Genomic DNA, 24418 nt, shown 5'->3' on the forward strand with positions numbered 1-24418 from the left:
CAGAGCAGAAATGACCCCCCCCCCCCACACACACACACTTTATCCAGCCTTCTCACGCCGCTCTGCTCTTAAGCCGAGGCGCGCGGCAGACATGAATGGACACGCGCTGCAGCGAACGATGCTGTGACGTCATTGAGAATGAGGACACCCACGAGAAGGATGCCTTGAAATGTTCAGCTGTCGTCACAGAAGTACTGAGTAAATGGTTGAATACTTGAATACACATTCAATTTAAATGCGTTAATTGCTGCCGTTGCTAAGGAACGAGAAATGAAATGGTTTGAATTATGCAGCACACATAAAAAGAGAGAGGAAATCTGTGTGGCATAAAACAAAAGTCTGCAAGCCTTTAAAAATAATAATAATCAGGTGTGTATGGTTTAATTCTGAATATTCTAGAACGTTCCCTCCACAAAGGAAGAGACTTTACCTCTTATTATGCATAATTATTTGTGTCTGTTGACATGTCGAGCAATACTCCGCCTCCGGTCCTTTATGAAGGGCTTAGAATGAATTAACAAACGATCGGCAATAGTTCAATAAAGCTGACTTCCCAGCTTTGTTCTGCTTGTTGTTGTTTTTTGATGCTTTTGTCCAGCGGAGGATGTCATCAACCATAATGAAAACATAAAAGCTTTCAAGAGTTCCGTAATGAACATAAATTCCACTTTTTCCCCTTTAGAACCGAATAAATGTAACCTGAATGCTGAAAGCCCTGATATGATGGGCCTTTGAGTGCTTTTACTCGGGGGCCATTATCAGGTCCTTAAATCGTGACATATTGCTGTTACGCCATCGCTGATTCCTCTCTCTCTCTCTCTCTCTCTCTCTTCAGGCACCAGATCGCTAAACCCTGAGCTGCTTCAGCTGACGAGGTGTTGAAGATGTTGGAAGTACGTTCTACCAGCCAGATGTGTCAGGGTGTGGGCTCTGTATTTTTGGCAGCACTCATCAGACACATGGATCCATGCGTACTTCTCTAGCCTCCTCCTGGACCCCCTCTTTCCTTTTCTCTCTTTGCAATCATTTGTCTTTGTCTGCTCTATTTTTGTTTCCCCTCACAGCAGAGGCCTCTTACCTTGTCCCGTGCCCATGCAGATATAGCTTCATAGGCTTCCTTTCTCTCTCTCTCTTCCTTATTTTACCCCTCTTGTCATTTATTTCCTTTAATCAGTGTTTTCTACATTTCCATAAATGTTCAGTTTCTTCTTTTTTAAATTGGCCATGTTGAACTGAAGGATGAGAGAAAATACTGGGGGGGGGGATTAAGTGGTGATAATAACAAAGGCAGCCAGCCTTTGCTCCTCTTTATTTAGAAGCGATTCCATTATTGACGGAGGCCTAAATCAATCCATTCGTCTGCCCTGATAATAAAGAGCCTTTGCTGAGGGGTCGGCACCAGTTAAAGTGCTGACAAGTGCTATTCGCATTGCTCGTCTCGCTCTGCCACAGTGCCACTGTGAGTGCCACAATATGTGTCTGGCATCTTGGCATTCCAGCCTCCTAATGGTTCCTGTCTGAATAATTGACGAGTTCATTGATTTTGTCCAATATCCGATGTTACAGATTGAAAGCCAGTCACTCAGCACTCTAATTACAGAAATCAAATCTGCAAAACATCGCCAGAGAGGGAGACATGATTAGTGATGCAATGATGACGGCTGCGTAGGTGAAGGCCGTGGTTCAGCGAGAGCAGGGGAAGTTTCAAGGTTTGAATCCCAACTGAGGTCATTGAATGATGGTTCAGAGCACAATCATCCAAATTAAAGTGGAATCAGGTTTATTTATTTTACCATTTTAGGCTAGGATGCATATTATAACATATTTTCAAACATACAAAATAAAACACAGATAATAGTTCCCACACTAGTCTGAAATTCTGAATGAATGAAATGAAATTCACTTGGTTGTCATGACGTCTGTGAATTATCTCAGCCTGCCCTTTGCTGCCATCTAGCAGTTCCTCTCAGTAATTACAAATATCTGCTGCCAATGATCCATCGTCTACATTTATATGAACCAACAACTCAATGTGATTTAGGAACGTGGCTAATTCAGGCTAAAAATATGTTTGTCATTCAAATAGTTAATGATGAATTCTGAGAATAAAAATAAGATTGAAGTCAGAATTATGTCTCATGTTCCTGACTTATTCTAAGCATTTGTCTACCACAGCTCTAACTGAAAGCATGTTGGACGTCCTGTGGGAAAAAATGCCCCCCTTTGTTAGAAAAATCCTGGATCTGCCCCTGTGCAGTCAAAAGTCAAATTTCAGTGTGCTGTATGTATTCTGCAATATAAGCTTTTTGACACTAGGTGGTGCACAAGGTTAAATTTACGTTGCATTCAAGGCCTTTAAAAATCAGGACAGAAAAATGAAATGTAATTGGAAAGTAAATTGTGTGATTGATTATTTCAAGTGCTAATACTATGTGGTTTTTAGTAAATAATCATATACTCTTATAAATATTTAAACTATTCCCTCCTTTTTAGATTTGAATGTGAAATGTAATATTGTTTGTATAATTTATCTGTGTTCTTGGGCCTCTATCTTGATAAATGCAATTCAATGAACCTGCACAATGTGTATTTATCATTGTTGTGAAACAGATAGAGTTACATCCGGATTTAAAATGCTCTATTTGTCTTTTCTTTAATACGAGCCAGATGTTACCTCCAGCTGTCACTCAATCCACCTCTGACCAATGAGAGCAGGCCTTAACTCCTCCCTCCCTGGAGAGTGTCAGAGGCTCGGTGGAGGAGAGGAGCGATCTCCTTCTTTCTGCTCCCCTCTCTGAGTCCATCTGCACCCCTCTCCTGCTGCTCTACGATGGACAGAGGGGAACTGTTGCTTGTGTGTCTGCTCTGCTGGAGCTGCTGTGTGTCTGTGGTTACGGCCGTCCAGCGGGCTGACATGTTCCCTTATGGCACTCTGAGTGGAGACTTTATTCTGGCCGAGGGCGACGATGAAACCTCCAGGGTTTTGTCCCTGCCCAAACCCTTTTACTTCTACGACTCTCCCTTCTCCCAGCTCTATGTAAGTACAGCCTCACTCGTTCACTTTTTGCAGTCTTGGTATTGACTGTGAAAGTGTTGATTTTAAATCTTGAGCTAACATTTTGCAGCCGTTGGATGACCTCCACAGTAAAGTGCTGACTGGTGCCAAATGGAGCGCGTTATTAGTTTGAATTGAATTTTATATGTGCTTCCAATAAAAGTATTTAACGTTAAGTTTTGAAGAACTACAACTATTGTTATTGTTTACGTTGCAAATTTATATAGTAAATCCTTACATATCTATGTAACCAAGTGTAACTAAGTGCATTTACTTTAAATCTAAAGTTATTCTGATTGTAAGAATGTTTTTCATGCACTTGTGTTTGTCTCCAGGTGGCCACCAATGGTATCATATCAGCCCAGGACCTACCCATGGAAAAGCAATATGTCGACGACGGCTTGCCGACAGATTTCCCCGTGGTCGCCCCGTTTCTGGCAGACATCGACACCAGCGGCGGACGAGGACAGATTTACTACCGGTTGACCGAAACACCCGGCGTGCTCAACAGGGTGGCCCAGGTCCGTTCAGTCACCAAAAACCAGAAGATGATTATAGCCACGGGATTGCATGTAGAAAGGAGGAGTGTAGTGTCGATAAAGTTTTAGAACCCACCTCTTTTTTTAACGACTGATCACGATTCTTCCCTTTTTCCCCAGTTCCTCATCCATTAGTTTGTTCCATTGCGCATTGCATCTTTCTTTTTTTTTCTTTCCTTCTTTCCCTCTGTCATTCATTCATTCATCTGACCAGGAAGTGCATCGAGGGTTCCCAGGTGCGGAATTCGCACCCACGCATGCCGTAGTTGCAACATGGGAGAATGTTGCAGCGTACGAGGAACAAACTCGAGCCACTGGATCATCAAACAAGGTAAGATGGATGGGGGGGGGGGGGGCTGAGAGCGTCTTAATTTATGAATGAATGATGCGAACGGTGTTCCCTTCACGAGAACGTTCGGTTCTCACGAGAGACAAAATCCCAAATTCCTCGATGTGCATCACTTGTAATCAGCCTGGGGTGGGGGGTCTATTTGTAACTCCCCTTACCCTCCTAATCTGCCTCTCAACCTTTTCAATGGGCCAGAGGTCATCTTTAAAGGTCATCACAGTCCGCCCACCCTTCAGCTCTTATCCCCTCCTCCAATTCACACACAGGTAGACGAACATGCCTTGATCGTTCGTGCTCACGCGCTCTGTTGGACTCCCCCCCCCTCCCCCTCCCCCTTTTTTTGTCAGAAGTCCCCAGTTAATAATTTCAAGTCCTCATCCCCAAGCACACGATCTCACCACGGAGGCTGCAGATCCACCTCTTGACCTGGTTTAGCAACAGAGGGCCAAACCCTAATCTACAGCAGCTGACCCCCCCGCTGGTTTTAGATCGCACACCTGTCCATTTCCATGTGTAACCGTCTAAATGCTTGCAACTCTCCGGGGAGGCGCGGCTCGCAGTGTGAGAGCTGCACGTCAGTATTTTCCTGGGAATATTTTAGGAATTGTCCATGGGGGGGTAATTTGCCACTAATTACAGGGATTTAACTGAAATAAGAATCAGTGGAATGCCCCTTTTTTATTTGATACACTTTTTCTATCTTCTTTAGAATTAATACCATCATCTTGCTTTGAAGGAAAGAGGGAAGCAATGACGGGCCGGGCCTACTGAACTTATTGATCAAACAAACAGTGCTGTGTTGTTCCTGGGTTGTAACGTGTGGGACGGCTGGATGAGGAACAACACCAGGACAACTTCCCATCTGTTTGTCCTTCTTATTTCTTTACTTTGGATGCGCTGCTGCCAAATAGACAAATCAGTGATTCTATTTCTTTCTTCTAAGCCTCGGATATTGAAATTAAATCTCCACGTCTTTATCTGCTGTCGGCCGCATCGTGATCGGAGGCTGGAGATCACATCTTGGTGCAAAATCTTCCTGCGTGGGGTTTGTTTACTCGTTTACCGGCTCTGTCTGTCTGTCTGTCTCGTCAGATTGCAGCAGTCGGCTGGGATTTGCTCTCTTTTAGCTGATAGAATCTTCCTTTGAAGTGATTAGCCAGAGGTGCTGGGTGGGGCTATTGTGGGGGGCGGGGGGGTAAGAGTGGTATGTGTGTGTGTGAATTGAATAACCTGTGGGGGTCCAGGTCAGATGCGGCGACGGAAGTAGAAGCCGGAAAAAAATCCTAATGAAAAAGTGTGCTAATGCTTTCAATGGAATAAGACTTGAAGAGGCCATTATCTTCATGACTGAGTAATTACGTCTCTTTGGATCTGAAACACGCACTCGGGTGTCGCTCCCACCATGTAGCTCCATTAGCTAATGACCAGTCATTCACGCAGAGAGCCGTGAGGACCAGGCTCGGGCTCTGAGCGGCGCGTTGCTAATCCGTCTTCACACAGGGACGCTTTTCATATGACATCAACAGAAATAAGCGACGGCACCGTCCCGGGCCACGAGGCTCTGGGCTGCGTGCGCGGAGCGCTTCCCACGCTGTAGGCAGTTCCTTTCGTAGCGCTCTGGCGAGGCTGGCCACCGGACTGCAGCTGCTTTCCGTCTCTCATCTCTGCCTGGTTGCAGCTGTGCTGCGGTCAGCGAGCCGAAAGCCAGCGACCTCCCTCGCTCTGCTTCTGCCTCGTCCTCTGGATGTTCCGGGCTAACCCAAGTATGACTCGGACCGTTTGTCATGATGCTGAGTCACTCTACAGCACAGACGGGACGCAAAGTCAGTCATTTAAGTTATGCAAGGCAGAGTAGACTAAAGTTCCAGCCATCCTGATGCATAAAGAAGACAAGTAAGACATGGTGGAACTAAAGCGAATCGCACACACGCACACACACACACACACACACAGCGTCTGATACGAGCAGCTGCAATGGGTTTCAGATTCTGGACCAGTTGTGAATTTGGATGATCAGTTTTGTGAGTATCACCGGACGTATCTGACGCCGGGAGGGTTACTTTAAAACTGAATCCCGATACTATTCAAAATACAAATACATTGTAAATACAAGGTCATGTAATTTGATTGTCTTTCCGTGACTTTGGGATTGACCTTCAGAACCAAATATAAATGAATATATTCTCATCATAAACGTCTCGGCAGACGAGACCAGCAGGCTGATGATGCCGATGCCTTAACTAACTTTTGTCGCCCCCGGAGGCAATTAACACACTGATGTTTGTGTGTGCGAGTCAGTGTGAGGACTCGAGGTGTGACAAAAAGCCCGTAGGGGTGGGAGCCACTGTCAGAGTTCACACTCACACCGGGGGGGGGGCGCTGCCGGAAAGTCTCTGATGTGTGTCGGCTGCAATTTGCCGTCTTCCAGATGTGATTGTGTGACTCACACCTGGTCCGCTATACACACAGACTTACCGCACACACACACACACACACACACACAGACACACGTACGAGTGAGACGAGATTGATGACCACACTCGCGAGTGTACGCGAAAATGTCAGGCCCGAACCAGCGACACTTGATGTGGCCTAAATCATGGTGCAGCGGGGTTCGTCCCGTTCGTGTCTGTCCCCTTATGCTTGTCCCTTTGTCAGCCAGACTTGTGGCTTCTCTCCTGCTGCATCCTTTCATCGCACTGTCTCTCTTCTCCCGTTCTCCTTTTGCTTCTGGCCTCCTCTTCGGTGGGAGGAGGAGCAATGGGAGAGGAAAACGCCGACATTCAGACAGTGAGAAAGCAGGTCTCGCTTTTTTCTTCCCCTGATTCTTCTCCTGATTCTTCTCCTTCCTTGAAGACAGAGAGAGAGAGAGAATAAATAAATACCCCCTCCTCACTAATTACACAGAGCCTGGGGGCTACAAAGTCCTTCCCGCCCACAAACAACAAGATAGTTTAAAGATGTTGATGTAAACAAATAGGAACACACGCATGCATTTACATGAGATGAATGCATGGGGGTTAGGGTAGGTAAATGTGTGTGTGTGTGTGTGTGTGTGTGTGACCACCCCATGTCCTGCATTGTTACGACGTCTGGTTTGCTGTAACATCATCGTGAAAGATGTCCAGACGCACAGGAAGACAGCTGTAGCGATCAACATCTGGACTGGGGGTTGAGAGACCGAGCTGTGTGTGCACATTTCTCAGATCTGTGTGTGTGTGTGTGTGTGTGTGTGTGTGTGTGTGTGTTTGGTGTGTATCCAGATAATCTGATTCTGTCCCAAAGGAAAACAACACAGGATCACTCACAGTCCCCTCATTCACGAAAATCTGTGGTTTTAACTGTGGTTTTGGGAGGTGGGCTCGACCCCCCCCCCCCCCGTCTGCATGGAGGAAATAATTTCCTAAAGTTCTCTTTTTATGAAAAAGGTGTTGATAGTAATAATAATAAAACATTTACAGTATCCTAATTTGTGCAGCTACGCCTGTCACCATTGTCAATCAGTGTATTTTGGGAGGGGAGCAGTGAAATGAGAGAGGAAGAGGAGGAGACGTGGTGAGGTGTGAGTAGCGGTGTTGGGAGGCCGAGCTGACCCTCCACACACAGGAAGTGACCTCATCCTCCTGGACGCCTGCATGAAACTTCTGAATAGACTCTGTCCTTATGCCAGTAAACACGAAACGCTTGTAGCATCAGCAGCAGACAATAAAAAAAAGAAAACGCCCGAAAGTAAAGGATTTCATTTCAATGACGAAACTAAAATCAAGAGTTGCAGTGATGTTGTGGCTGCTTTTCAAGTCGCAGTCGAAATATCCAACAGTAGACACAATATGCTAACTTGAACGCGACTTTGCCCAGCGCGGAAGCGTCAAGGCTAAACGGGAAGACCGTGAGCCTTCAGAGTTTACCAAAACACCGAGCAGCTGTTGTGTTTTAATATTTTGACATTGTCTCTCTTCTGTCTCTTCAGGTCAATACATTCCAGGCAGTCATTGGCTATGACGAGACCGACTCCTACGTCCTCTTCCTCTACCCCGAAGATGGCCTGAACTTTTTCGGGACTCGACCCAAGGTAAACTGGCGACACGTAAGGCCGGGATTCGCGGCTCCATTCGCTTCGGATTGTGTCGGTTCAGTGTTGCCGTTGTGGAAAATGTCTTTCCCCGTTCCTAGGAGTCTTACAACGTTGAGATAGAGCTTCCGGCGATCGTTGGCTTCAGCAGAGGGGAAGTCACTTATCTGCTGTTCTCCCGAATCGAAGGACCCCACTACAGCGTCTCCAGTGATGAGCAGAGTATTAAAAACCTCTACCAGTAAGTTGAAACCACCGAGCCGCACCAGAAGCCTCCCGATGACCACATATTCAATATAAAGACATAACCTGTGCGGCCGGCTGGTTCCTTGCTCTCCAGGGTTGGCAATACAGGAATTCCAGGTGTTTGGCTTTTCCACACTGGCAACCGTTACTCCTTCGACAACATTGTCCCTGCATCCGTTGGTGGCCTCCTTGCTACTCCTCCACCTGGAGGACATGGCCTGTCCCTGGTAATGAAGTTGACTAATTTAGTGTGAAATCAAGAGGGTTCCCCCCCGCCCCCCTCTGACTCCTCCGGGTTTCCACCTCCAGGACACCACAACCCCCGAGTACGCTGAGTTTGAGGAATATACGGACAACACGTATGACCCTGAAAACAAGGAGGAAGATGAGGATTACACTCTGACAGGTGGAGACCCAGAATTCCAGCCGGCGCCTGCTGGGGGCGACAACTCGGAGTCCCTTCAGCCAGCAGTTCCTGCAGTTGCTCCCACCTCGCCTCCAGGGGATCCTGGGCCTCAGGTAGCCTACGACAAAGAAATACGAATGATCCCCGAACCCGAGTCCAAGTCAGAGCCGGTCGAGAGGCGCTACGCTCCTCCCAGCGCTCCAGAGGGAGGTGCTCAGCAGGCTCCGGAACAGCAGCCACAGGTAACCTTAGCTCGGCTTTCACAATGGACTATAAACCTCATCATGTCCACTGCCATCTGGTTTTGGTCTTTAGTAGGACGGGGGACAGTCGGCATTCATTCCCAGGTTCAATGAGCTGTGGTATAAACATGACCTCTAGGCGGAGACGCCTTTTGTCCCTCTCAGTGCTATGAAATACGAGGAACTTGGAGGGATGTTGGTGGACAATGTCTTCCTGTCCATCTCCATTGGACCAGAACGCGACCCTCAACCAGCCAAGTTGATGCATTCTCCTTTCATCTGTATCTGCAGGTCCCTCCGCAGGTGGTGGACGTCTACCCCCCTCACAGAAACGAGCCACCTCTTCCCCCCGGGGGTCACGTGGTCAACGTGGTCGAGGAAGATTTCGACACGGGAGGTAAGAGACAAACCGCGCGTGCGTCTTTGTCACTGTGAGGGTAACTTTAGCTCGCTTCCTGCCCCAGAGCAGCTCAGCAGCTGGCTGTACAATACCGCCGTTGTGCTGGGCGGCTCCCCAGGTGTGTGTGTGTGTGTGTGTGTGTGTGAGTCCAACGTGCCCTCCCCGGCAGCTCCTCCCACAGGACTTTGCTGTAAATAAGAACGAGGGTCAGGAAGGCTGTTCATCTTAGCTCCTCTGAAGAGCGATGAAGCACCGCTTCTTCTGCAGGCAGACAGATGAAATGAGTGGGGGGGGGGGGGGGGTGACATCGTGTTTTTGGTTTCCCTGCACAAATCTGGCCGGTTCAAGTGGAGCGACTTGTCTCCTGTGCGCGTCCAGTTCCTGAGAAAGTATACTGACATCCTGTGCTCGTCTGTACGCACGTGTGTGTGTGTGTGTGTGTGTGTGTGTGTGTGTGTGTGTGTGTGTGTGTGTGTGTGTGTGAGTGTGAGTGTGAGTGTGAGTGTGAGTGTAGGATGATAGATCCCAAGTCAGCCATTTAACAGAACACTCACACATTCCGGGTGTTTCTTTGTTTCTATCTGGTGAAAGTTGCAGTCCTTTCCGTTCTGTTTCATTCTGCATGTCGTAGAATGAAACAGAACAGATGATTAATCATTCCCCCCCCCCCCCCCCCGGGAATGATTAATCATCCTTCAGTATAAAGAGCAGCACTTGTAAAAGCGTCTGTGAACTGCATATACCTTTAATGTACGTTGTGTTTATATATAATAGACTTGTAAAATATGCGTCGAGGCATTTTAAATTCTTTGGGAACTGCAGTGTAGTTGCACCGGTGTGTGTTTGTGAGTGGGCGTGGGAGGCGCAGCTGCAGCAGCTGGCTTAGCTCCCCACCATGTAGCTGTTTTAGTGTGTGTGTGTGTGTGTGTGCGTGTCTTCTCCATATTCCTCCTATCCATCTGTGTTTATGTGGAAACAATCTTTAAATTGTCTCCAGTTACACAAATGTTATTTTCTGTCTTTGTCTCTCTCAGTGATCCAGTACACGACAGAGAATAAGGAAACGTGTGCCAGGTATGCTAGGAGCTGACGGGGCGATCTCTCTAGGATGGGAGGTGAACCAGCAGCATTCAATTGGTTTGCTCTTCTGTCATTCTAGATTCCAATACCAGTGCTCCCAGAATGCGTTTTGCTCCGACCACGCCACAGGCTTCTGCTGTTATTGTCGACCCGGTTTCTACGGAAACGGACGCCACTGTCTACCTGAGGGTTAGCGGAGCGGCGTCAAACTTAAACAGCTGTTCAAATTGGATCCGGGGCTGAACATTTCGATTGTCTTTTGCCTCAGCCGGAGAAGTAGCCTTTAATCCCGCTCCCATTCCTCCAGGTGCGCCACAACGTGTAAGTGGAAAGGTGAGCGGGACGGTGACCGTCGGCTCCACCCCAGTGGAGCTGAACGACATAGACCTCCACGCCTACATCGTGGTGGGCGACGGGAGAGCGTACACGGCCATCAGCGAGGTAGGAGTACAAGCTTTACGATGCCTAGATCGAAATGAGTTCTTCTCCCATCATGCTCGTGTTTCTCCGTCTGGTTGGTCAGGTGCCCGAGCCGCTGGGCTGGGCTCTGATGCCAGTTGCACCAGTGGGGGAGCTGTTTGGATGGCTGTTCGCTCTGGAGCTTCCTAATAGCCAAGGAGGATTCAAAGTCACAGGTAAAGCGGCGTGTTTATTTTAAAGCATCTTGACTCTTCAGAACATCTGCAAGGAACTCCTCTACTGTTTGTTTTCTGTCTCCCAGCCAGCTGTATTGTCTCCAAGGATGTGATATGATATCAGGCCTTCACCTCCGCGCTAATAGAAACCAGCTGTGTGTGTGTGTGTGTGTGTGTGTCAGATGTGACCTCTGCAGATGTTATGTGATAAGCAGCTGCTGCAAAATAATCTACAAATGAAGGAATTGATTATTTCCCCAGGTGCGCAGTTCATTCGTCGTGCAGAGGTGATCTTCTACCCCGGGAAGCAGCGTCTGTCAATCATCCAGACGGGCCGTGGGCTTGATGACCACAACCACCTCGCCCTTGATACGGCCGTGAGCGGCAGCGTGCCCTTCCTGCCCCCAGGAGCAGAAGTCACCATGGAGCCCTTCAAGGAGACCTACCATTACTACCCATCCGGTAACCATAGCAACCACAAGAGTCCAAGATGCTGACATTACTGAGCAAAATGCAAGAACGAGCACCTCCTAGAACCTTTGACCTTCTGCCTCCAGTCGCCACGTCGACCTCCGTGAGGGAGTTCTCAGTGGTTTCAGCGGAGCGAGGCTCAGAGTCCTTCACCTTCCAGCTGAAGCAGAACATCACCTACAGAGACTGTCCACACGGGGGCCGCGCCGCCCCGGAGACGCTGCAGATCACCATGGAGAGGGTGTTTGTCATGTACGTCAAGGAGGAGCGGCTCCTGAGATACGCAGTCACCAACAAGATCAGTCCAGTCGGAGGTGAGTCAAACCGACATCAGAGGATTTCCCACCTGTTCTCCAAACCAGGTGCAGCACATGAAGGAAATGAAATTCACTGGGGAGCAAATCAATAATAGCATCTGATTGTATCACATACGTAAGCGTGTGTTTATCGTCCATCTTCCCTAATCGAGTGATCTCAGGTCATAATGGTTGGGTTCAGTCCTCCTGAGGACTCCACAGCTGTGATGAAAGGAAGGAGGGCAAACCTTTAATGGTGCTTGAAAGGCTATTTGTGCTGCAGCCAGTGATCATTAAGAAGAATCACAAGAGACAGAAGTACATAAAACCCAAGTGGAGCAACAGCAACGAGAACGCCGACCGGCTGCCACGGAGACCTCGGCCAAACCGCAGCATTGGAGTTGGACGGGCGTCAGATTTAAACACATTCCGCGAGTTCGGGGCTAATTATACACTGAAAGCGTAGAAGACGATGGAATAATGTCTGTTCCCTCCAGTCCCGTTGTTTGAGAAAGGCTCCAGATGTCCGTAACCACAATTTGCATCACGGTTGACTTAATATAATATATTTTTTTGCATTTCTTTCGTTGATGACCCAGAAAAGTGTTGGCACGGAGAATGAAGCGGTAAACAGAATTATGACTGGGGAGACCCGAACCCAAATTCCACGGCTTAATGACCTTTGTGGTTTTAACGCAGTTTAGTCAGATTGTGTGCAGATCTTTATTCTTTCATACGTTTTATTTACTACTGGCATAAATAATTCCTAATCAAAACGACACGCCTCTATCCTGACCCCCCCGATCCTTCTGGATTCCCTCCCCTCCAGATAAGCAGACACGGCACAAATATGGGTATGTGTGCCGTGTTCTTTTTCTGTCGGCACACAGTGGCCGTGCTTTGTTTTCCTGCTCTAGTGATGAAATCCAGATAGAAGGACCGACAAGACCTGAAAAAAAGAGGGAGAGGGTGACTCGATTTTAGTCTTTTCCCCTCTAGTTTCTGAATCCAGACCAAGTTCCTGACAGGTAAACGTCAACACTTTGATTAAAAAGGTTACGATGACACGCCACACACGTGCACACACACATGCACTGACAGCACAGCTGGGAGAGCTTTCGGGGATCAGGGGTTTTGTAAACACGGGTTAAGTGGTGTGTGTGTGTGCTCGTGAAAGTGTGTATGTGCATGTGAGCATTTGTGTGTTTTCAAGGGTCTTACACTTTCTGGGAAATAATATCCCTGCCAATGACAGATTTTCTGGTGTGTGTGTGTGGGGGGGGGGGGGTTGCTGGGCAGAATAACTGCTCACTGATGTCATGAGAATCAAGAGATCAGGGGAGAAATGGAAGACACCGGACGCAACAGGAGGAGGAACCCCGACTTGTTGCACGCTTGGGTTGTGCTGCCTTTAAACACATGGTTTGGGTCTGTGATGGTGATTAGTGTATTTATTAGAGCAGCCAATCAATATTTGACACGCATCTATGGTATGATTGAACAGACATGGAGTAAGAGAAGGAGGTGTAGCGGGTTTGCCTCTCAGACGGAGGGTTTTGGGTTTGAATCCCGACACGCCATTTTGCCTGGCGCCTCATCCGCGGCTTTGCCCCTCCTTCTGTCTCCTACCTTGAATCCTCGTCTTCGAAACCGAAGAAGTCGTCGCGCTTTCCGAACCTTCTGTTCCTTTTATTAGCATTTTGGACCAAACGTGAGGCGATGATTTTTACAGCGTCCAGTACACATTTGCCATCTTGTTCCCAGCCATTGCTCCTCCCCTGTCAGACCAGCCGGTGTGCACATGGGGGGGGTATGGGGGAGTAAGCAGCAGGTGGGGAAGCCCCAGTCGTTGCTTTGATGGGGGTAGCCCGTGTCTGTTCCCTCTCCTCCTCGCCTTCTCTCGCTCTTTTCCCTCTTTAATTATCAGTCAGTCTTTTCTCCCGTCATCTCGTCCTCTCATCTGCTCCCAGCCACGTTTAGCACTTGAAGAGTCTCCGCCTTTGATAATGAGCCAAAGTTGGCTCTGAGCGATGAGAGCAAGCTGCGTCTAACGGTGTGTGTGTGTGTGTGTGTGCGCGCGCTCGCCGTTGTTTAGGTGTAAGTTGGCTTTTAGGTTCGAACAAACTTTTTATTTTATTTTTATCCATAACAAAGCCAGGTAATTAATTCTCTCAAAAGCAGTGCTGATTGAAAACACGTTATTGGATCTCAGCTGCCGCGACCCGGGGTCGGGATCCCCGCTGGGCCGCCCGTCCCGAAGCGTCCTCTGGGGAACGTCTTAAAGCAGCGAAGCACTTAATTTGAAGTGTATTTATCGAAACATTCTTTTCTAATGATCAGCCATGTTTTTTTTACTCTGCTAAATACAAGGTTTTTTTTGTTTAACGTGTCTGTCGTCCTGAGAAAACCCGGGACGCACATCCGCTCACTCATCCCTCTGTCTGTGTCTCTCGTGTGTGTGTGTGTGTGTGTGTGTGTGTGTGTGTGTGTGTGTGCGCCCAACCTCCTCCACATGTGGATGATTGAGAACATGAAGGGAGAAATGTGCCGTGGGACGTCGCCCGGCCCGGTGCTACATGTGTGTTTGCTTAAGCCTTGTGTAATCATTGGGCTCTGACTCTAAATTGATCTCACTTCGGGACACTTTCATGTTCTCGTTGTGCAGTAGATCCTGTAATAGTGTCCCCTGTATCCGTGCAGCAGCTTCTTAGAATGCTAAAAGCTACTTTGCCACGACTGAGATTAGAGCAAAGCTTCAGAATGTCTGTCACGATACACAAAATATTTTACATACAACTGCATTTGTGTCGTTCTTCATGCCATTTTAATGTGTCTCTCCTGCTCCCTGTAGTCGAGCCGACAGACTCACAGAGGGTTAACCCCTGCTACGCTGGGAACCACGACTGCGACACCACAGCCCAGTGTATCCCACTGGAGGGCCAGGCCTTCCAGTGCCAGTGTGCTACTGGTTACAGAGGGGACGGGCGCAACTGCTACGGTACGCACGCAATGTGGCCTTGCAGAGTCCCGTTAAAGAAGATCACGTGACATCCTGGAATTGCAAAGTTGCTGGAGGTGGTTTGCTTAAGTCTGATGTTCACTCGCAGTTTCCGGTTAGAGACGGTGTGTCTGTGTTTCGCCGTCTGTCCATCCAGTGTAGACGTGTCAAGTACAAGCTGGATGGAAGGAGTCGTCCGTCCTCCTCTTCTTCCAGTTCAATCTGTACTTAATCGAGACTTGCATGGTCCGCTGCCTGTCATTAGCCCGGCGGTAGGCCTCTCTCTCCTGCTGACTGCACTAGGAAAGCCCCAGGCTTTGCCTTCGTTCTCCTAATTGGGCCTGAGTGTTTATCTCCCTGGTCGGATGAGATGTGTGTGGGTTTTAGCCCTGCGTGTTATACAATGTGTCCAACAATGCAGTCTAGAATCCAGGTGTGGGTGTCATAATAGCGCACATAAAAAGTATATATATACTGTAAAAGCAGCAGTAATGAGCCTTAATTACAGCCTTTGCACTCGCACATACAAGAAACATGGAGGGATACTGCTTTACAGGCTCATGTGTTCCTATAAAACGTCGCTTTCTTATCCTTCGCTGTCGTTCCAGACGTAGACGAGTGTTCTGAAGGACTGAGTTCATGCGGCGCTCACACCCAGTGCGTGAACCTGCCTGGTAGCCATCGCTGCCAGTGCCTGAGTGGCTTTGAGTTCGGCTTCGACGGGCGTACCTGCGTCGGTGAGTTGGGGCAGTTCGATTCAAACTGACAACATGTCCTGACTGGGCTTAATGATGATGCAACTTATATCTTCACCAGAGTTTTAAAATAAAGGAATAACAAACGATAGCATGCTCCTATCCTCCTATAAGGGTTGGTTCTCATTTGCACTTGTAAGCCACCAAAGAGAGGCTTTGCTGCGGGTTCCAAAAAGCAGAATATTTGGAGGAGACCCCCCCCCCCAGCACAGAGTGAACGTTTCTTTCACAACAGCAACACAGCTGCAAAAGCGAGGAGACGTGGCGAGAAGGGAGGCTGGGTGATAAATGTGAGGAGAAGGGCGGGAATGAGAGGGTTAATGTGAGAAGCAGAGGGTGAGATTAGATGGAAGAGCGGGGCGGGCGTGAAAGACAAATGGAGCAAGGAGAGAGGAGGAGTGTGTGTGTGTGTGTGTGTGTGTGTGTGTGTGTGTGTGTGTCCTCCTTTCACCCATCGGCATGACCTTAAGATGAACTTCCATTAAATCCTCCCCACCTCCCAGTGATGTAATGTGATTACAAACCATCCAAAAGAACACAAATCAACTCCTGATAAGATACCGATGAAAGTAGCATCCTCAACCAGAACCGATCAATAAAATGCACAACGAGTGGGATTTAAATTCCATCTTGAGGTTGGGCCTCTTTCCCGCTCTCTTTCCTCAGACGTAGACGAGTGCAGCTCCTCTCCCTGCCACGCCGCCGCCCGGTGCATCAACGAGCTGGGTTCCTTCCATTGCCAGTGCCAGCCTGGGTTTTATGGCGACGGTTCCTCCTGTCAACAAGCGGGTCGGTCAAATCGGCACAAGCGGCTGCCACCTAGCAGCTACGCTGTTGAAATAACGATGCGCAACCTAAAGGAGCAAGACGCCAAAACACCGTGATAATTATTAAATGATTCGCCGACAGAACCGACAGTTCGTCCGAAGAGCCAATGTGAGCAGCACAGAGAGGGTCTGCAGAGCGGCGCGGAGCGAGGTGGTCGACCGGGCCCCGGGGCCTTCACCCCCCAGTGTGACTCTGACGGACGGTACCGCCCCCTGCAGGTGGGTCACTGACTGGCCTCACAGCTGACCGATGGTCCGGGATGCTTAAGTGTAAACGTGCAACCATTCGTTGCAGTGTCACGGCTCTACTGGGCACTGCTGGTGCGTGGACAGTAGGGGGCAGGAGAGAGCAGGAACCAGGACTCCACCTGGTGCAGCGCACAAAGACTGTGACAAACCAGGTGAGGTTTATACCTGATGACACAATTACAATCGCAGCCCGCTGTGTCACAAAGCATCGCATCGTGTGAATCTTTCACCCTCCAGACGAACCGGAGCGTCCTAAAACCTACTGTGAACACCACCGGGACAGCGTCCAGACGGCCGGTCCAGACGGACACCCTATCGTTGGCGCCTATGCACCTCAGTGTGATGCTGGTGGAGAGTACAGACCGTTACAAGTCAGTGTTTATCATTTGTGTAATCTCAAAACGCTAGTCTAGCCGTTATCGTGAAACTGATCGCTGCCGTTGTTTATGTCAGTGTCACGGCTCTACCGGACACTGCTGGTGTGTGGACAGAACGGGACAGGAGAGAGCAGGAACCAGGACTCCACCTGGTAGCCCATCCGTGGACTGCGACAAGCCAGGTAAGGTTCATACACACGACTCTGCATGAAGGATAGCTTGAATTTTGCCTCTAAAAATGAATCTGTCCTCGCCAGATGAGCCGCAGCGCCCTAAAACCCACTGTGAACACCACCGGGACGGCGTCCAGACGGCCGGTCCAGACGGACAGCCTATTGTTGGAGCCTATGCACCTCAGTGTGATGCCGATGGACAGTACACGCCGCTGCAGGTCAGCATTTAGTTTGGTGCTCTCTAAATATAGAACGATCTGACTGAAGCGTATAAATGTCCTATGTCTTCAGTGCCACGGCTCTACTGGACATTGTTGGTGTGTCGATGGTAGAGGACAGGAACGAGCCGGTAGCAGGACATCACCCGGTGCGCCGCCTACCGATTGTGACAAACCAGGTGAGGAATGAAAATACTAATGAAACCTTTTTAAAGTACACTTGCAGATCAACCCACAAGTCTTCCTTAAATCTAAAGTCGGAACCTTTGTAGTAAAAAACAGAAATGGTGAACACTTTCAATGTCTATAAAAACACATTTACCAAGATGAACCAGAGCGTCCTAAGACTCACTGTGAGCACCACCGAGAGAGTGTCCGGCCGACCGGTCCAGAGGGGTACCCGGACCCGGGAGCATATGTCCCCCAATGTGGCACTGATGGACAGTACATCCCTTTGCAGGTTTGACACAAACTGTTTCAGGAGAAACAAACATTCTCACCTTTATCGACTTTCATGCTTAATGTTGTTATTGTTATTATTTCCTGCAGTGTCACGCTTCCACTGGACATTGTTGGTGTGTGGACAGTAGTGGACGGGAGAGAGCTGGAACCAGAACGCCACCTGGAACAACGCAGACGGACTGCGACAAAAGAGGTGAGGAAAAAAAAAAAAACAGGAAACGCATTTGTGTATGCAGACGACGGCGTCCTTTCGCGCTCGTGGTGGACGGGCGAGGAGGAGGGGGGGACGATACGAAGAAATTCAACTCCCAACGGGAACCACATTCTTGAATGACTTAACTGAATGCTATTTCTTCCTTTACAGACGAACCAGAGCATCCTAAAACTCACTGTGAACTCCACAGAGACAGCGTCCAGACTACCAGTCCAGAGGGACACCCCATTCCTGGAGTCTACATACCTCAGTGTGATGCTGATGGACAGTTCGCCCCAGTACAGGTGTGCTTTAGTGACTTCTTCTTTTTACATCATCTGGAGCAGCTGGATTGTTCTTAATGATCATTCTTTGTCTCAGTGTCACGGTTCTACCGGGCATTGTTGGTGCGTGGACAGTAGGGGGCAGGAGAGAGCAGGAACCAGGACTCCACCTGGAACCCCACCTCGAGACTGCCACCGACTGGGTGAGGAGGACATTTCTGCTCGTTGTACTTTCTGGTCTCTCTCATATATCGTCTTTATGCTAACAAGTTAAAATCGCAATATTTCCAATAACAGATGAGCCACAGCGTCCTAAAACTCCGTGTGAAGAGCACAGAGACCGGGTACAGTCCAGCAGTCCAGGTGCACATCCTGCACCAGGAACATTTGTACCTCTGTGTGACTCAGATGGACAATACCTACCTCAGCAGGTAAGATCGGCTCTGAATGAGCAGACGTAATATCTGGGCTCCTTTGGTTTGATTGCCTTTTTCTTTTCTTTTTCCAGTGCCATGGCTCCACTGGACATTGTTGGTGCGTGAACAGTGGGGGGCAGGAGCGAGCAGGAAGCAGGACGCCACCTGGTGCAACACCTGTAGACTGTGACAAACCAGGTAAGGCTGGTCAGGACATGAAGGATGATGTCACGTAACATCCTGAAGTTCTGACGCAGAACATTCTGCAGAGTCCCGAGATGACTTTGTAGGGGTTGACAAAAGTGGTTTTGGGAGTGCAGCCAGCTGGATTGAGAGTTGTTTATGCAGGATACGAGGAGCTCGCTGGAGCAAACGTTGCAAACTGCAGAATCGGGAATGTCTGTAGTAAACGCCAGGCATTCCACATATTGTTCCAGATAATTCCTGCGTTCCTTAATCGCTCACGTAAACTGGTAAATGTTTCCCAGATGAACCGGAGCGTCCTAAAACTCACTGCGAGCACCACAGAGAACGAGCACAGACAGCCAGTTCCGAGGGATACCCTGCTGGTGGAGCCTACGTGCCCCGGTGTGATGCGGACGGGGGGTACCTACCAATGCAGGTCAGCCCCGAATGCAATTACCACTAAGTGTAGAAGAATCACTGAGGTAAACTCTGGTTTCTCTGTCTTGATATTAGTGTCACGGCTCGACTGGACACTGCTGGTGTGTGGACAGTAGGGGGCAGGAGAGAGCAGGAACCAGGACTCCACCTGGAGCAGCGCCCAAAGACTGTGACAAACCAGGTGAGTCTAGAGTTTTACGTGTCAAAAACCTTCTGAGGTCGCAGGGCGCATAATGAGGTGAGGGCAACAAGAATGCCTGAGACACAAACATTCTGCATTCCCTAACCTTTGACATTTGACCTCATAATACTACATTAATTGGTTACACGTCATCTGCATAGTGAGATCGGCTAAGATAGAAAAGAAGGGCTACGCTAGCGACCGCTATACATTACCATTAAAGGATAGCTCCAACATTTGTATATGTTGTGTCAATTATAATACTTTATGAATTGTTTAATTTTCCCCAGATGAACCGGGGCGTCCTAAAACTCACTGCGAGCACCACCGGGACAGCATCCAGACTACCGGTCCAGAGGGGTACCCGGTACCCGGAGTCTACGTGCCTCAGTGCGATGCTGACGGACAGTACACAACTAAACAGGTACGAACGTGAATCCTCTCGAAGCAGAGGACGATTCTTTGTCTTCCTGCTTTTATTTGTAATGTTCTTCTGTTCTAATAATAATGCTCTTTGTGTTCCAGTGCCACGGCTCCACTGGGCATTGCTGGTGTGTGGACAGTAGGGGCCAGGAGAGAGCAGGAACCAGGACGCCACCTGGTGCAGCGCACAAAGACTGTGACCAACCCGGTGAGTCCGAAACACTTTGAATAATAAATGTCGACCTGCCGGCACTTTGTAAAATCTTTACCCGATTCAGACTCGCTCGCACTCCAAAAGCCACACAGAGGCGGTTCTGTGAGGTCTGTTTTTGCAATAAATTCTATTTATGACCATCCGATTATTTGAGGGGCGGTGAGATGAGCTGCAATGCTGTTGCCAGGCAACTGAACCAAAACAGGGCTGACTGCCTGACCCGCTGAGGTACCAAACAGCCCGTCAGGCATCGGTACTCTTCAAGGTTTTTATTCGCTAGTACTTAACCTCATACTCAGTTCTCCTCTTTTACATCTGGATGTGGAACATCAGGCTCTCCTCCAGTGTTTATGGCGCAGGTTCCCTATTCTGGGATTCTTCTGTAATGACTCTTGACGAGAGAGGAAGGAGCATTTCCTGCTCATTCTCGGTTCAGGATTGTTATCCGTGGTCCACATCAGGATGTAAACCCAAAAAAACATGCCACAGATACTAAGCACTCAGGATGAAGTCATTTGTGAACTGGGTGAAGTTTCTCTTCTGTCGTGCACACACACACACACACACACACACACCAGTTTATCAAGTCATTGCCAACACAGTAAGTCGGCCTGAGGAATGAAACAGCGCAAAGAGGCCCGTCCAAATATTAGTGGAAGGTTTAGCTCTAAAGCTCCCCGACAAAGTGAGTTAGTAAAGAGACTACAGCGTAGACAGGTTTGATATAAGCAAGGTGTGTGTGTGTGTGTGTGTGTGTGTGTGTCTGCACCTCTTCAAGCACGGGCCCTCCCCGCTCCACTAACGCACACGCGCTACCTAACTGTAGCCCGAAGACAGAAAATAGAACGCGCTCACGATGAGTTGTGACGGCGTGTTTGATTTATCTCCCCTTTAGTCCCCGTGGCTCCGACCCAGCGCCCTGAGAGCGTTTGTGAGCGATGGAGGACCAGTTTGGTCGAGCACTACGGTGGAAAGCCGGCGCCTCAGCAGTACTTGCCTCAATGCGAGCCAGACGGGGAATTCAAGTATTAAAGCTCACGCTCGCACACAGCAGCAGCAACAGCAGTGGTTGAACGACTGTTTTACTGGTGGATTGTGTCTCAGTCCAGTCCAGTGTTATGGGGAGACGACTTACTGCTGGTGCGTGGACCGGGACGGCCGGGAGGTTCCTGGTACCAGATCGCACGACGTCGTCAAGCCTGCTTGTGAGTCTGTTCACGCCTGCTGCACGAGTTAGACAGAACTGTAATGGTTGTTTACCAGCCGATCTCGTCGCAGGCCTTCCCTCGGTGGCCCCGCCCACTGTCCGCCCACTGCCCCGCCCAGATGTGACGCCCCCGCCGAGCGGCGGCGCCGCGCTGCTGTACGCTCAGGGACAGAAAATAGGTTCTCTGCCTCTCAACGGGACCAGGCTGGACGCGACCCGAGCCAAGACCCTACTGACTCTACACGTGAGAGCTGATTGGACCAGACGCGCTAGTCTTAGCAGCTAGCTAGCGCTTTATTTAGATTTCTGCTGTGGATGTGGCAGCGATCTCCTCATGCGTAAACCTTCACTGGGTTTTGTGTCTCCAGGGTTCCATCGTCGTCGGTCTAGCGTTTGACTGCAAGGAGAACCGAGTCTACTGGACGGATTTGTCTGCAAGAACCATCAACCGAGCTTCTATGACTCATGGAGCCGAGCCCGAGTTACTCATCAGCGCCAGTAAGAACGCGTTCCTGTAACTGCTGCGTTGCCTTAAAGGATCTCAGCGCTTCCTCCGTGGTCTCGTTGCTCCATGCAGATTTGGTCAGTCCAGAGGGGCTGGCTGTGGACGTCAATCGAAGGCTGATGTTCTGGGTCGACTCAAACCCCGACATGATCGAAAGCTCCAACCTGGACGGCAGCGGGAGGCGGACGCTGTTCGACACGGACCTGGTCAACCCCCGAGCCATCATAGCGGTCTCGTCCACAGGGTAGCCCCCCCGTCCGGCCACACGCGAGGCTCACAATCAAGCGTAACGTCCTGGAGGTGCTGCGCCGGTGCAGAATCCACCGGGATTTCATATCAGGAGAGAGCGCAGATGGTCTCCGACCCGTTGGCACAGCCGTGAAATCTAAAACGCTTGAGTCCTCAAACGGCCTGCGTTTCGTTTGCTAGCTCACATTAGCTGAGTCTGCGCTCTGGGACCAAACATGGCTCCGTCGGTATGAGACGGGTCGTCCCAGGATAATCCTGTCGTACAAGTGACTTTTATTGTTTTATGTGATGCTGTTAGATCAAACTAAGCCAAGAAATCTGCACTAGATTTACACACACACACACACACACACACACACACACGCGCGGGCAGTGAAGGCATGAGGTTGTTTTCGTTCTGCTCTGCAGTAATAACATCTGCTTTCCATCTTTGCAACTAATCGCATAATCAACGTGTGTGTGTGTGTGTGTGTGTGTGTGTGTTGCTGTGGTTAATGTATGTGGAACCTAATCCGATTGGGTGTCCAAATATGATTTCAATCTTCACAAAAACAAACATCCTGGAAACGTATGAAGGAATTTGTTCACTCGGAGTACAATATGTCTATTTGTGTTCACCGGCGCACGCCGTGCTCGCCGGATCCGCTGGGAGAGCTGCTGCGAAAGGTCGCATGTCTCACCGTGACCTCATCAGCACGAGACGGCGTGTCCCTCGAGCCCCTCGCTCTATTGGCGGCAGAGTTAAACTCTCGCTCTTCTTCCGCAGCACGCTCTACTGGACCGACTGGAACCGAGAGGCTCCCAAGATCGAGAGCTCAACGGTGGACGGGCGCAGCCGGAGGCTGGTGGTGTCTGACGGAATCGGTCTGCCCAACGCGCTCACGTACGACTCGTCCTCAGGACAGGTGTGCTGGGCTGACGCAGGTAAACGTGACGTCCACGTTGGTGCGGATCGTTGATTTGCTGGAGGATCTAAATGTGATTTTCTTCTTCCGCCAGGTACAAAACGGTTAGAGTGCGTCTCCCCGGACGGCTCGGGCCGGAGAGTGATCAATGCAAACCTCAACTACCCGTTCAGCATGCTCTACTACAGGAGCCACTTCTATTACACTGACTGGAGGAGGTAGCCATGTTTGTAGTCTGTCAGCTTTACGGCACGTTACCCGTCGCCGATCAATCAACCTCGTTTCTGCCGCCTCGCAGGGACGGGGTGATCGCAGTGAGCAAAGACAGCAGCCAGTTCACCGACGAATACCTGCCAGACCAGCGCTCGCACCTGTATGGCATCGCCATAGCAACCAGCCAGTGTCTATCAGGTGAGATGTTTCTCAGAAGTGTAAACGTGGATTTATCGTGGCTGTGCTGCTGCTTCTTACAAACGCATACGCGGCTAATGTGGCGCTCTGTAATAAAAGCCAGGCCGTGAGCTCATTGGTCGGTTCGTGTGCGGCGATATCACTCGCGTGTGTGTGTGTGTGTGTGTGTGTGTGTGGTGACATCTCACCAGCAATGATTACACAGCTGTGTGCGACTCGCTACCTGTCTCTAGTGTTTGATGCGTGGGCCCCTAAACGCAGGATAAGCCCGTAAGTAGCACCCTGGTGGGCGTCGCTGTCACAGCTGCACACATCTGCAGCGTAGGATGTGGTCACTAGTGTGCGTCCTGTAAATGTGGCGTCCAACACTCTGCAGCCCCGGACGATGTGTGCTGCGATTCTGCCCGTGATGACCGCTCTAAAACACACTTGTTACGGGTTTGAGAGTTGGAAGAGGCTTAAAAGCTGTTATTTGTCGAGTGCATGGAAGAGGATTCTCAGCAGCAACAAGTTAAGTGCAGGGCTTTGTGCAGAATGGAGGTCCAGACGCTTTGTCTTCTGAATGTGATTTCTGTGTCTCAGGGAGCCAATAACGACGGCCTGGCAGCCACAGGTCCTTTGGTGCTAAAGTTCTGGGGCAGTTCCTGATCGGAGGGCGGGACCACCCTAAATACGCTCTCCAGGGAGCCTCGGGAGAAAAGACGCTCAGTCGGGAGCAAGCTGGCTTCCTGCCGCCAGACAAACCATCAGAGCCAATTTAGAACTCCTCACCCCCACCCCCATCTCACCTAAAAATATAACTCCAAAATGTATGCTCTGTAAATTTGTTTTATACCTCATTTGTTTTCTCCTTCTACTGTATTTTTGTACGCGTGTCATTTTTTGTTTTTCTATCGATACCGACCAACAGATCTCACAATGTAGCCTTTTCCTATTCTTAAAGCCGAACACTGACA

General features: G+C 49.5%; 1 protein-coding gene across 1 annotated transcript; it reads left to right on the top strand.

Annotated features, from left to right (window-relative positions):
- Nucleotides 1–2830: 2830 nt before the first annotated feature.
- On the top strand, nt 2831–24110 carry nid2a (nidogen 2a (osteonidogen)). The gene is made up of 42 exons (XM_068756556.1): nt 2831–3037; nt 3391–3576; nt 3809–3925; nt 7914–8015; nt 8117–8256; nt 8356–8488; nt 8571–8909; nt 9201–9306; nt 10344–10383; nt 10469–10578; nt 10697–10830; nt 10913–11024; nt 11286–11486; nt 11582–11809; nt 14643–14789; nt 15398–15526; nt 16211–16333; nt 16454–16590; nt 16667–16772; nt 16858–16991; nt 17074–17179; nt 17255–17388; nt 17462–17567; nt 17715–17848; nt 17938–18043; nt 18215–18348; nt 18425–18530; nt 18625–18758; nt 18836–18941; nt 19232–19365; nt 19443–19548; nt 19839–19972; nt 20074–20179; nt 21081–21210; nt 21290–21390; nt 21464–21636; nt 21761–21890; nt 21970–22141; nt 22913–23070; nt 23146–23269; nt 23350–23482; nt 24045–24110. The coding sequence occupies exons 1-42, from the start codon at nt 2831–2833 to the stop codon at nt 24108–24110; spliced, it is 5664 nt and encodes a 1887-aa protein (XP_068612657.1).
- Nucleotides 24111–24418: the final 308 nt, after the last annotated feature.

The sequence above is a fragment of the Brachionichthys hirsutus genome, chromosome 24 (genome assembly GCF_040956055.1).
Source record: "Brachionichthys hirsutus isolate HB-005 chromosome 24, CSIRO-AGI_Bhir_v1, whole genome shotgun sequence".
Lineage (NCBI taxonomy): Eukaryota > Metazoa > Chordata > Actinopteri > Lophiiformes > Brachionichthyidae > Brachionichthys > Brachionichthys hirsutus.